At 46.2% G+C, this 11,957-nt stretch overlaps 1 protein-coding gene across 17 annotated transcripts in view; it reads left to right on the top strand.

Moving 5' to 3' along the window:
- The first annotated feature begins 509 nt into the window (after positions 1-509).
- ABI1 (abl interactor 1) overlaps positions 510-11,957 on the top strand; it is an 80,303-nt gene continuing 68,855 nt past the window's right edge. The window contains exon 1 of one of the 17 annotated variants that reach the window (XM_083822912.1): positions 510-1,169. In XM_083822912.1, coding sequence (XP_083679038.1) covers positions 792-1,169 — 378 coding nt within the window. In that variant the 5' untranslated portion in view covers positions 510-791. The remainder of the gene's footprint in view (positions 1,170-11,957) is intronic. The other 16 variants (XM_083822922.1, XM_083822925.1, XM_083822921.1 and 13 more) reach the window with 16 other exon arrangements.

Raw genomic sequence — 11,957 nt, 5'->3', positions numbered from 1 at the left:
ATACCAGTTGCACTTGAAAGTGTGTACAAAAAGCAGGCAAAGCCAAGGCATGAGTAACGGGCCTTGGAAACAGCTTCGTCTCAGACTGTTACTCACTGGAAAGGCAGGCTTGGCCATCTCAGCATAGAAACCACCTGCTGTTATTGGCTTTTCTTCTGCTATGACCACAGAAACAGGATTTTACTTCAAAAAAAAAGAAAAAAAAGGAAAAATTGTCCCAAAAAATCACTAGCCCCTTATCTTCCACAACCGATGAGTAATGATGAACAGATGAGGTAAGAGAGTGGCAGGAATAATGTTATTTACCTCAGACAAACACTGAAGTTCTTCTTCTGGTATTAATAGATAGACAAATGCGAATTGTCAATTATTACTTACGGGCAGACCTTTGCAAAGCTCTACACAGCTCATTCAATTCCCCTCTCCCTCTGGATAGCCAGGGACTTCCCACTGGCCTAAATGCCGCTTAGCTGCGCTGCTATTGTTTTAGCAATTTCCTGCCACCATTTGCTGTCATTTCCCAAATTTCTCGTCCTAGCCTGACAGGAGGCGGACGCTTGCCGGATAACCGGGGCAGCGCTTCCCTGAGGAAGCCTTTTGCCTTTTCCTGAGGAGACCACGCTGCCTGAGGGCAACACGGGTGGAAGCGGGACTTTTATTTGGTGACGGGGGAGAGACACAAGGGATTCCCCTCGCCCTCGCCCACTCCTCCCGCCGGCCACCACAGAGCTGGGCGGCGCCGCGCCCGCCATGTCAGCCCCACCGCCCTGCCGGGGCAGCGCCCGGCCGCCATGAGCCGCTCCCGCCCCGCGCAGGCGCCCGCCGAGGCGCAGCTGCGCCTACAGCTCCCGGCTTGCTTTGCAAATCGTTTTTTTTTTTCTTTTTTTTTTCTTTTTTTTTTTTTCCTCCCTCGGAAGGGGGAAGGATGGGTGGGGAAAGCGAGAGCTCACGAAAGCGAGGCGAGGAGGAATCCCACAATACCAGGCGGGTTGCGAGCCCGGCGCTGCCGCTGTCTCTTTAATGCAAGAGGAAGCGATGCGGAGGGGTGGAAAATGGCAGAGTTGCAGATGTTACTAGAGGAGGAAATCCCTTCTGGCAAGCGGGCTCTGCTCGAGAGCTACCAGAACCTCACTCGGGTCGCCGACTACTGCGAAAACAACTACATCCAGGTGAGGGGCGGCGGGGCAGCGCCCGCCCGGCGGCACCGGGGCGGGGAGGCTCGGCTCGGCTCGGCGGGGCCGGAGCTGCCTCGGGGGCACCGCGGCGCCCGCCCGCTCCCCTTCCCCCGGATTTGCCTTTTCTTTCAACTTTCCCAACCGAACCACCAGCTTTCCCTCCCCCTCCCCGCTCCGGAGGGGAAGGGAGGGGGGGGTATTATGTCAGTCGGGCTTGGAGGGTGTGTCTTTTTTTTTTTTTTCTTTCCTCTCTTCCCCCCCCCACCCCGTATTTATTCATTATGAGTCACATCCCGGAGACCTCCCCGGTCTGGGCACGGAGGGCGGGCGGACGGGTGAGCCTCTCCCGGTGTCGCCGGCTCGGCCCCGGTGCCTCCGGTTGTCCCTCGGCGGTTGGCGGCGGTTGCTTGAGGCGGGCGGCTCCGCGCCTCACGTGCGGCCGCCGCCTCCCCGCCGCCATCCGCGGCCCTCTGAGGGGGCTGCCGGGGGGCACCGAGCCCTTCTCCGCCCCCCGGGAGCCCTCCCGGCGTGCCGCAGCCCTAAAAAGCCGGCGGTTTGCGGGAGCAGGGAGCTGCCCGAGCACGGGCGGGAGGCGGTGTTTCAAAATGGCAATCGGTGCCTCTCGGGGGCTCGGCGATTCCCACATCCTGCAGCGAGAGCTGCGGGTCGCATGCCCGAGGAGGCTCCGTTGGCCGCAGCGTGCCCACACCGCTCGGCGTGGATTTCTCATTTTTTCCTCCCTGGATTGCTTCTTAGCCTCCCTTTAAGTCTGTTTTTTTGTGAAGCTACTTCGTGCGCCCTGTACTGTTAAGGCTTTTTCCAGGGTTTGCAGCGCGCATCTCTCAGTGTAGGTCTGTAGATGAAGCCATGCTGGTGTGGATACAGAGCCAGTGAGAGATGCTCAAATTAAACCTTTTTGAGGAACAGAAAACAGGAGCGGAAAAGCAAACAAACTCCTTACTAGACAGCTTGTACAGTGAACTTGTTGAACGTAATACTAGGAGGCTACCTGCAATGACTGCTTAATACAGGTTATTAAAATCTTTGGCCTCTTGTTGCTGGTGAGCTGTCTTACTACTTGTAATCATGGAGCAGCAAATTTGAAAATAAAGCTTTAATAATGTGTTGTGAAGTCCTTTTTTTTTTTTTTTAAGAGCTAATTTTGGTACTTGGGTTAAAATTGCACGAAGAAGCCATATTTTTAAGACTTCTTTAATTTTGGTATATGAGGTAATGTAAGTTAATGTGTATTTACTCTTCCGAGTTGTTTGCTCCACCCAAAGAAAGCTGCTGATATAAATGCTTCTAAGAGGCGAGGTTCATTTGGTTTTACTCATGGGAAATATGACAAATACATGAGCATGGTAATTGCGGCGCAAGTTTTGACCTGTCTCCTGCTCCTGACTTTTTCCCTATGTCAGAAAGTTACAGAATCTTCGGTTACATCACTTTCTGCAGGGTCCTAAAACTTGCCTTTTTTTTTTAATCAAGCAAAAAGTAAAACAAAATTTAAGCTAGTTCCCATCCAGTCATTTGGGGTGGAGTGGTGTGGGTTTTTTAACTTGTTAGTTCATTTTCACCTCGGGTATCAAGGTCAGCTGGATGTAGGATCGCTGCAGTTTTGCTATCCGTGTACAGCTGTGTTTACCCCTTTTGGAAGGAAGCTAAAGTTCCTAATAAGGGCTTAAGCGGTAGCTTTGAAAAATGTATCCGTTGTGCATTTACTCAACCCAGTAAAAATCACATATCACTAAAACTCTTTTTTTTTTTTGAATGATAAAGGTGGGTGTTATTCTTTTAATCAGCGCTTTGTACCAAGCCACCTGCTCTCCAGTTGGCCTGCCCAACAGGTCATGGCCCTGGTGCCCACGGTGGGGCTGCTGAAGGATCAGGCAGCGGCGCTGGGTTATGAGAGCTGGGAGAGTGGGTGCGTGCCCGTGTGGTGGGAGGGGTGTGAGGGAAGCAGAGGAAGAGGCTTAACACAAAATACAAAGTGTTTGTGTTTAATATGATCGAGCTGGTAACTAACAGTCAATGTGTCAGGGAGCGTTTTACTTTAGTAATAATATTTTAAAAGGCCGGAACAGAGAATCTGAGCATTAAGTTAAAGTAGATATGAAGAGACTGCACCTCATATCTGAACCCATAGTGTGAAACTGACTCAGTCTGGCCTCTTTGAGCTTGGTTAGCTTTGAATTTGGGTTGTTTTCTCTGAAAGGCTGTGTGCCCCTCTGTAGGAAGGCTGTTACTGTGCACTGCCACCTGTGCTGCTTTGTGGCATGGAGGTGGAACAAGTTTGGCTATTCTAAGTGCTGGTGTTAACAACTAACAGCATTCGACTATTTATTCAAAACTTTTGTTATTCTCCCCTTCATGCCCTTTATTCTCTGTTCACTTTAACAGGTAAGTCATGTTATCCTCCCCATCCACAAGATATTGCTGTATTCAAACTCTAGGATTTTATAATATTAGAATACATATGAATCATCTTTATCTCCATCACTCAATCTAGGAATAATTCTGGTAAAATTCAGAGTTGTGCTGATTTCTTGAAGAAAATTTGTCTTCAATGTCTTTAGTGATCCCTCAAAAAAAAACAAAGGGAGGGACGGGGGAGGAAAATACTCACCTCAGTGGAACTTGCCTCCCTAATGGTGCCTGTAGCTCTGTTGACAGTAAGCATCCTTTTACTAAAGCATTTAGGAAAGATGACAGCATTTGGGGCTCTCAAGGTGAAAATCACTGTTCTTGGAAAAGTGGGAAGCGGTTTCTTGCTAGGCCAAATTGTGAATAAACTAGAAAGCCAGGCAGTAGCAGAGTTTGCCCTCCAGACCGTATATATTCTGGTTATCTAGAATCTGGTTTTATCTGATAGTAAGGGAAAAAATTCAGGAGAAGCAAATAAGTTCTTAAGAAAGATCTGCAGTGCCACGGTATGACGGCAGTCTTGAGGGGCATAGGGAAAGAGAGGGAGACAGAAAAAGGGAAAAGAAACCAAATGTAGAAGTAGTAATCGAAGGAAGTTGTGATGTTATTAGTGGGGATTTTGGCTTTGACTACAAGGCAAAAAGAAATTATAGGTACATTACTGTATTTAATTTGTAGCCAGATACTTTACGTCTGTTATGTTTCTGGTCAGAAGCTTCAGTGACAAGTAAGTAGGTTATTTTCTTTTAGATCAGACTTTAACTCTCTATAGTTTTAAGAGCAGGTTTTAAAACTTGAATACTTACCTGAAAGTACATTTTCATCTCCTTAAGTAAGTTTTGTTAAAGGTAGAGAAGTTACATTTTTCTAGACATTTTCTAAATGTTTTATATTTGGCACTCTTTAGAATAGTGGTCCAACTGCTATCTTGGTGGTGGAGACTTTTGTTATAATGTAGAGTGGGATCAGCGAGGTGGGGAGAGTGGTAGAACTATCTTAAAATGGAAATAAAAGAAACCATTTTTTAAAAAAAGATGCCATACACATGTAAGTTGCGGTGCTTAAAGCCTTCTCCAAATCCTCTTGTCTGCAAATAAAATCTGAGACTAGCCCTTTCAGGGTGTGTGGAGTCGTGAAAGTTTATCTGAAAATGTGTAGCATAAAGCTGAAGATAGTAGCGAGGAACTGTATTATCAGTATCCTGAAAAGTATGAAAACTTTATCAGCACGAGACAGAAATAACAGATGGAGTTAAAGTAATTGCGGTTCTAATTACGATTCTTCAGCTGAAAATACGAGCTTCTGGAGAGATACTCCAATCACTTTCCAGGCTGAATTGAATTGTTTGCAGTTTTTAATGAATTCATTTTAAATAACTAGCTTAAAGAGTGTTAGAAATGACACGGGAAATGAGCGTCTCCAGTGTCAGTGTGCTGATGACTTCCTTTTGAATGACTTCAGCTGACTCAAGCATGGAGGCCTTGCCTATAAAACAGTTCCCTACAACTGTCCCCTACAGTTTAAATTTGCTATCTTGTATAGCCTTGAATCTGCCTGTGCATAATTGTCAGTTTTCATCAGTTTCTTTATTTCTGGTGCACTTGAAGATCCATTTGGAATTTTTCTTAAGCTCAAATATGGTTTTAACGTTACTGAGACCCTCTAAACGAATAGCTTGGAATACGTAATGCTCGTGTAAATTCTGGTCTTGGTGCTCTCCAGTGTGTAGACTCAGCAGCTTTGGAAAATAAACTAAGTGAAAGGCGTATTAAGGAAGTAAGTAGCGTGTTGCCCAAACGTGTGCCTTTTTGTTGTCGTGTTATTTCCTTCTGTAGCCTCCAACTGGTATGTGGAAACCAAATGGTGAGTTAACAAGCTATTCTGGGTGAAACAGACAAAAGCAGAGACAGATTTCAGTTTGACTGTTACAAAAAGTTGAAAGTCTCTTCCCAGCTGGTAGAAAAGTGGATGTGTGTTGCGGAGGGGAAATGCTGCATGCAAGAAGTTTCACAAGTGCTGATGTGATCTTCCAGTTTGCGTATAAGGATCCTTTCTGCTCGGCCAGTTGAATGTTCTGTGCTTCCTCTACAGTAGATAGTACGTAGGGGAAGGGAAGTAACTTCTTCTATGGTGGTTCTTTTTCCTTAAATGTTGGTAACTGCTCTGACACTCGGTTTCATGCCTGGAGTATGGAACGTAGCGTAGCTTAGTTCAGTGCAAAGCGAGCGGTTCGCTCAGAATACCTGATGCAGGAAATGGCCTGCTTTAAAAGGATAAACTTATTAAGTTGTCCCTAATACAAATCTTTTATGTGCTGTGAGAACTTACATGCTTTTATGTTCATAGGTTAATTAGTTTGTATCAAGAGAGTAAATAAGTAGTATTTTTTTCTGGTTTCCTTGCTAAATTTGGAACGCTTCACAGGAAAAAGCAAACTAAGCCAGCTCTCTTTCTGTAAGATAAAATATGGACGTGTCATCCGCTATCCCTTGTAGGTTTAAATCGTACTCTTTCTATTAATTAAGAAAAGATGTTAGCTTATACTTGAAACACTGTTCCTTTTGAGGTCGTTTTATACTAACAGCGAATGTTTGGTTAAAAGCACTGGTTGTTTGTAGGTGTGTGTGTTTTTTCTAGTCATTTGGGTACGGGTTGGCGGCTTCAGATTATCGGTCTTCTGTGCCAGCGTGTTGTCTTTGTTTTGGAAAATACAGCTGCATGTTGAGCTTGGAAGCAGCAATAAGGCAGGAGGACAGCTTCATTAAATGGCCAAGTGATTGCCCTGCGCGTACAGGAAATGGATCCTAAAGTAGTGTACGTCTGTTTTGTGTCCAGAAGAGGTGGTTGATAGGAAATCGGCTTTTCCAAGTCTGAAATGTTTCCATTAATTTTATTGTATTCGCTTTAAGAAGCCAGCAAGATGTCAGCTGCTTTTGCTGCTGCGTTTCCCGTTAACATTTCAGCAGATGATTGTCGGCACCGTGCTACCTTAATTGAGCGGCGTGGGTCGGGTCGAGCTGTTACAGGTGAGTAGCACAGCCTGCACGAAGGAAGCACTCTGCTCCCTTCCTTTTGCTCCTGTGTCAGAATGAAGAGGCTCGCAGGTCGCCTGTGGTGGGTGTACATTAAGCGTGATCTTCGTGTTGCACTCCCTGCGCCGGGCACGTGGAGTTGTTGCAAGGCAGAGAGCAGCTGTAAGAGGAGCAATTGTCTGGTACTTCTGTTCCTCCAGAGCTCTGGGAGCTCGTTGCAGTCAGTAACTAATGGTAAAGAGAAAATAGGTGGGCCTTTAGGATGGCTTATAGAGTGGATCACGTAAGGAAGATAAGAGTGGAGGGAGCGGCTGTGTACAAATAGGAAGTGTTGCACCTCCGAGGGCAAAGTTCCCGTTAATCTGTGTTACTGGTCTAAGTTTAACAACAAAAAACAAACTTTGAAAGAAATACAATTCAACTTCCCAGTATCTTTGTGTAGTATTTCGAACTGCCTTCATTTCCCAGAAGCATAAATAGAGGCATAGAGTTCATAACCAACTCATGGAAGGTCGTGTAGGGACGTGCTGTCAGATTTGGGAACAGACCCCGATTGTTGGGACGTGCAGTGCCGCGCACGAAGGCTCCCCCCCGCCTCCCTTCCGGATGGCCTCCGTTAGGCTACAGCGCAGCAGAGAGTGCGTGTTTCCAGAAACAGGGACGCGGTGTCCAGAGACGGAGCAATGAATCCCTTGGGGAAACATGCACCTGAAACTGTCGTTAAATTCATTAGGAGCAATTCCTTTCGGAGCTTGGCTTATCTGTTCTTACAAGAACCTTTTGATGCTGGTTTTCAGTCCCGTAAACTTCTGCAGTTACGTGGTGCTCACGGCGCTGCCTGACTGCTGGTGGGCATTGCTGTCTTGGCAGAGGATCTAGAAGATGTCGCTCTTCTTTCCCGTTAGTGAAAGCAGTCTGTGCTTGACAGCTCTGAAATCTTATTTATCCGCAGAGCAGCGGGGTGGTAGCTGTGCAGGCAGCGTCAGCGCCGATGTAGTGAGACATCCTTGAGGGATAAGAGGGTATCTTGCTCTCTCGGTGCCTGTGCTCGGTCCTTAATTAGTGACTGGGAGTCGAAGGGCCGTGGTGTGGTTTTTATTTGTTGTTACCCGGTGGGAAATGACTCGTGGGCCCCCAGTTACTCAGTGCCCAGGCTTGTTTGTAATTATCGAGTGGGCTGGCTACGAGGTGCAGCCTTCTTGCTCCCTTTAGCACTGGTGTTAGTGCGAGGCCGTTCCATTCCCCTCGCCTGCCAAATCCGAGCACCGGTGTCGGAGACGGATGGGCTCGGTCCCAGGGATCCTCCCTTCCCTCCACCCCGCAGAAAAGGGAAGTAACCGCTGCGTTTGTAGTGGTAGATAGGGTGCCTCAGCACGGTTCCTCCCTCTTCCTGACCTCGCCGGCGGGGCAGCAGCTGCAGACAGACAGACGTGGTGTCTCACATGCGTTGTACAAACAGCCCCTTGCAGCTCAAAACTTGCACGGGGCGCTTGGAGGCCAAAACCAGGGTGCTGTGTGAAATAGGTCATGGTGTGGTCCTGTAAGCAAGGTGGCATCTGCAGGTGCCTTTCCCCCTTCGCCTCCAGCCTGGCAGACCCCCTTCTGCCTCAAACATTTCATCTCCTTAGTGCCTGGTAGCAAAATAAAAATACAGGGCTTCTGCCAGGTGGGTTCTTCAAGGAATCCATTTATTGCTGAAAGCAGAAGTCAAAGCTTCTCTTCCTGGTGTTAGAGGGAATGCATTTTTTTTCCGAGGGTTAATAAGAATGTAAGTGCCACCTCTGCTTGATGCTATGCAAATGCTGTTACTCATTGCTTATGCAAGCCCTTAATGCTGGTAACAGCAGCCATGTAAGAAGGCTTCCTTGCAGAGAGTGGATTTGTTATTCAGATGCAGATGTTTTATAAAGGGGGGGGACCTCCTACAAGAGAATTTCAACTAAGAAATGCGAGGGCAACATTTTGAGATATAACTTGTACGATTCAGCACTCTGTGTTAACGTGAGATGAAATTGCTAGCCAACCTGTCAGTTAAGCTCACAAAACAGATTAGTTTTACTCTGAAAAAGATTGACCATTTACACGGTGACTTTATTTTTAATAACATTTTTTTTCTGAGATTCCAGATAAAATGTTTTCCATTAGTAACCGCTGGGTCTGGCAAACTGAAAAAGGATCTGAAAATTAAAAGTTCTGCTGGTTTGGCCTTCTCCTCTGATAAAGTCACATCACAGCTGCTGCAGGAGATGTGTGCCTTGTTGCATCTTCTGACACAGTGGAATATGCTAAAAGAAGAGTAAAGGTGGTCTCTTCTGGGGGCTAGGACACAACTGTTGCCCCGAGCAGGGCTGTTGCTTACCTTACGCTTTGTTTTTGCATGCGGATTACTTGCCTTCACTAGGTCTTACGTTAAGATAGCAGATATATTTGTGACACTGTCTTCCCTCCCTCTTCCTTCCTCCTTCTCCAAAAAGCCTCAAGCCACCAACTACGCGTTCTCCTCGTACAGCAGAAGGTTAAGAGCAGGCATGCTGCTTCGTGCGCAAGGAGGTTTTGGCAGCGTGGTGATGAGCAGTTAAAGAACTCGTGGAGAAGAGACTTGGAATTGCTTTCCTAATTTTATTGTAACCTCTGAGACAGATAGGAGTAAAACGTGGTGCTGCTAGGACTTTTCTTAAGAAAGCAGGAAGGTTTCTTGGTACTTGGATAGAAGAGGCTTACTAATGCAGATGCTGATTTGATATCTCTAGAGTTGAATGAAACGTTCTTATGGGGTAGTCTTAAGGTTATAAATAGTTCCAAGGAAAAATAGCTTGTTTACTAGAATTGTAACAATTCTTTGATTTCCTTGGGAAAAAACCTGTTGTGTCAACTCTTCTGGCTACTTTTATGCCAGTACTTCACAAGATAATGCTTTTTCTAAGCTATGCTTTATCAGGCAAGTGTGTTTTTTTCTTCTCTCCAGCTAATCTGTCATAAGATGCATATCTTCACTTTCATTGTCTGATCTCCTTGTACTGGGGGGGGTCAGCAAATCTGCCAACCAGTATTTGTCCTGTGGCAATCATTGTCAGTTGAGCATCTTGCTTGACTTTATTGTAGCAGGTGTGCTGTAAATGAATACTTGAACTGTGGTCCCAATGCAACAACTCCACGATTTCTGGCGCCTCAGATAAGAGAACCTCTGAGACAAGAGGACAAGTTGTCCAGGCAGTTGCATCAGACTACTGCAATAATGTCGACATAGTTGCAGATTGCCATGCCATGGCTTGTCTTCTCACGTCCCTGCAGCAAGTAGTGTTAGTCACTATTGCATTGCTAAAAGTTACCAGTGACAACATTTCTTTCTTTCCAGGTGCTTCTGCTAGGCTCTGATCTGAGTGTGAATTTGCTGATTTTTCTCTCCCTGTTAAAGTCTGTTGTCTGTTTGCTGCAGGCGGTTTCCTAGATCTGTTGTCTGACTCTTCTCCTGCTGCCAAACGCTGTGGACTTTCTGTTTCGCTGCCATTAATGCCAAGTGCTCTCATCACAGCTTCTGCCTCTGAAACAGACGGTTTCTCTCGCGCTTGCTCTCTACCTCATTGACTTTCAGTCTCATTTCAGATCTCATCTGAAAACCTCTTCTCCCTTGCCTGTTTCTTGTAATTAATCTTTCTATTATTTAGTTGCATATTTTACTGTTACAGTTTAAATTATGCAGCTATTTTTCATGATGCCTTTCAGACAGCTTCCAGCAGCATGGGATTGAATAGTAGCTCATCTCCTAAAACTGCAGTTACTGAAGGCGTTTATATACGCTTCTCTTTTAGATTATTGGCATGAAGTTTGGACTAAAGCTTTGGCTCTGAAGTGGTCTGTAGCCACCTGGGGATGCGAGGATGAGTAGGGTACAGAGAAACAGAAGGCAGCTCAGGAGATGCTGTGAGCACTGAGACTTAATGTGATTCTGTCTTACTAGGAAACCTCTTAGGGGGCCTCTCAAATATATACAGCCAGGCCTTTCATTTGTAAGAAATCTGTCTTGTTTAGGAAGCTGGTCCCTTTGTTATTGTGAGACCGAAGGGTAGAGAGGACTAAAACCTCTCTGGTTGGAGGCTTTGGATCCTGTAACACTGAGGGAAAGCTGGTGATGTCGGGGGTGGTATTCTTTTAGCACACATTAGTAGGTTTGTATTGATAAAGCGGGGTTGGACCTAATCCTGAAGGGTTTTTATAAAAAGGATTACAGCCTCCAGGGTTCCCCCGTGAGTCCTTGTGGCGAGTGGCTTGGATGATGCTTCAACCAAGGTCCAGGGAGTATCAGACTAACAAATAGAGGTATGATGGATCAATGCACTTACGTTGGCAAGATCCTTGGAGACCTGGCTGGAAATCGGCTTTTGATTTTTCTGGCTGACTTGCAGGATTTCTAAATCTCTGGGAGGAGCTATTGTTTCTGTGATGCAAACTCCTGGCTTCAGCTGCATTAGATAAAAATGTGTGTCTGGTTTGGAAGTGCTTGGCTCTGGAAGGGCTCTCTGAAATACCGTGGGTGTGTTTCCTGCTGCAGCATACCGTATGTTCTCGCAGCACTGAAATGATCTGGTTGCTGCAGTAGTCCTGAGACTTGTCTGGGAGCGTTGCAAGAACATGCTGTTTTAAATGGCAACAGATTTTTTTTTTCCTATCTAATTCTTAAGACGTCTTTCGCTTTGAGTGTTGGGGAAAACTGTTGTTGCCATAGCTGTAATTGAAGCTTGGGCTCGTACAATGCCTCTTACTTGGTGAGAAGTCTTGTGTTGTTTGAAAAGTGGCTGTGTCATTTCTAGATGTGTATTACATTCCTCTTTGGCAGTCTGTCTTTTAAACTGCTGGAGAAGAATAGCAATCAATGGAAAGCTTTCTGGCGCACGGTCCCTCTTGGAAACCTCCTGCCCATGAACAAGACCTGTAGAATCGGCTCCTGTCAATACGACGCGGTGAATATTGACTGCTCAGAGACTGAGAGAGGTATCTGTTGCGACTGAGAGAGAGGCTCGATAACTGGGGAGCGCTGAGCCAAGTAAACCAGTTGCTGCTCCTCTGCCGGGGAGAGAAAAGTTGCTGGTTTTGGTCCTGAATGGGGAAGGCGGGGAAGCTCGAGCACGTTGTGGAGAAGGCTTAAGAGTTGATAAAGAACAATCTGTGGTGAATAATAAATAAAAAATAGGAATGGTTGGAAGGGGCTTGAGCAGCTCTGCAAGTTTCTGACAGGAATAAGGCACAGGAGGAATAGAGGAGCACACGTAACCCTCTGGTGTGGGCCCCTGCTCAGCCGCTCCATCTTGCGAGCTGCGACATGGCA

The sequence above is a fragment of the Anser anser genome (assembly GCF_964211835.1).
Source record: "Anser anser genome assembly, chromosome: 2".
Taxonomy (NCBI): domain Eukaryota; kingdom Metazoa; phylum Chordata; class Aves; order Anseriformes; family Anatidae; genus Anser; species Anser anser.
This window is presented reverse-complemented; position numbering and strand designations above follow the sequence as displayed.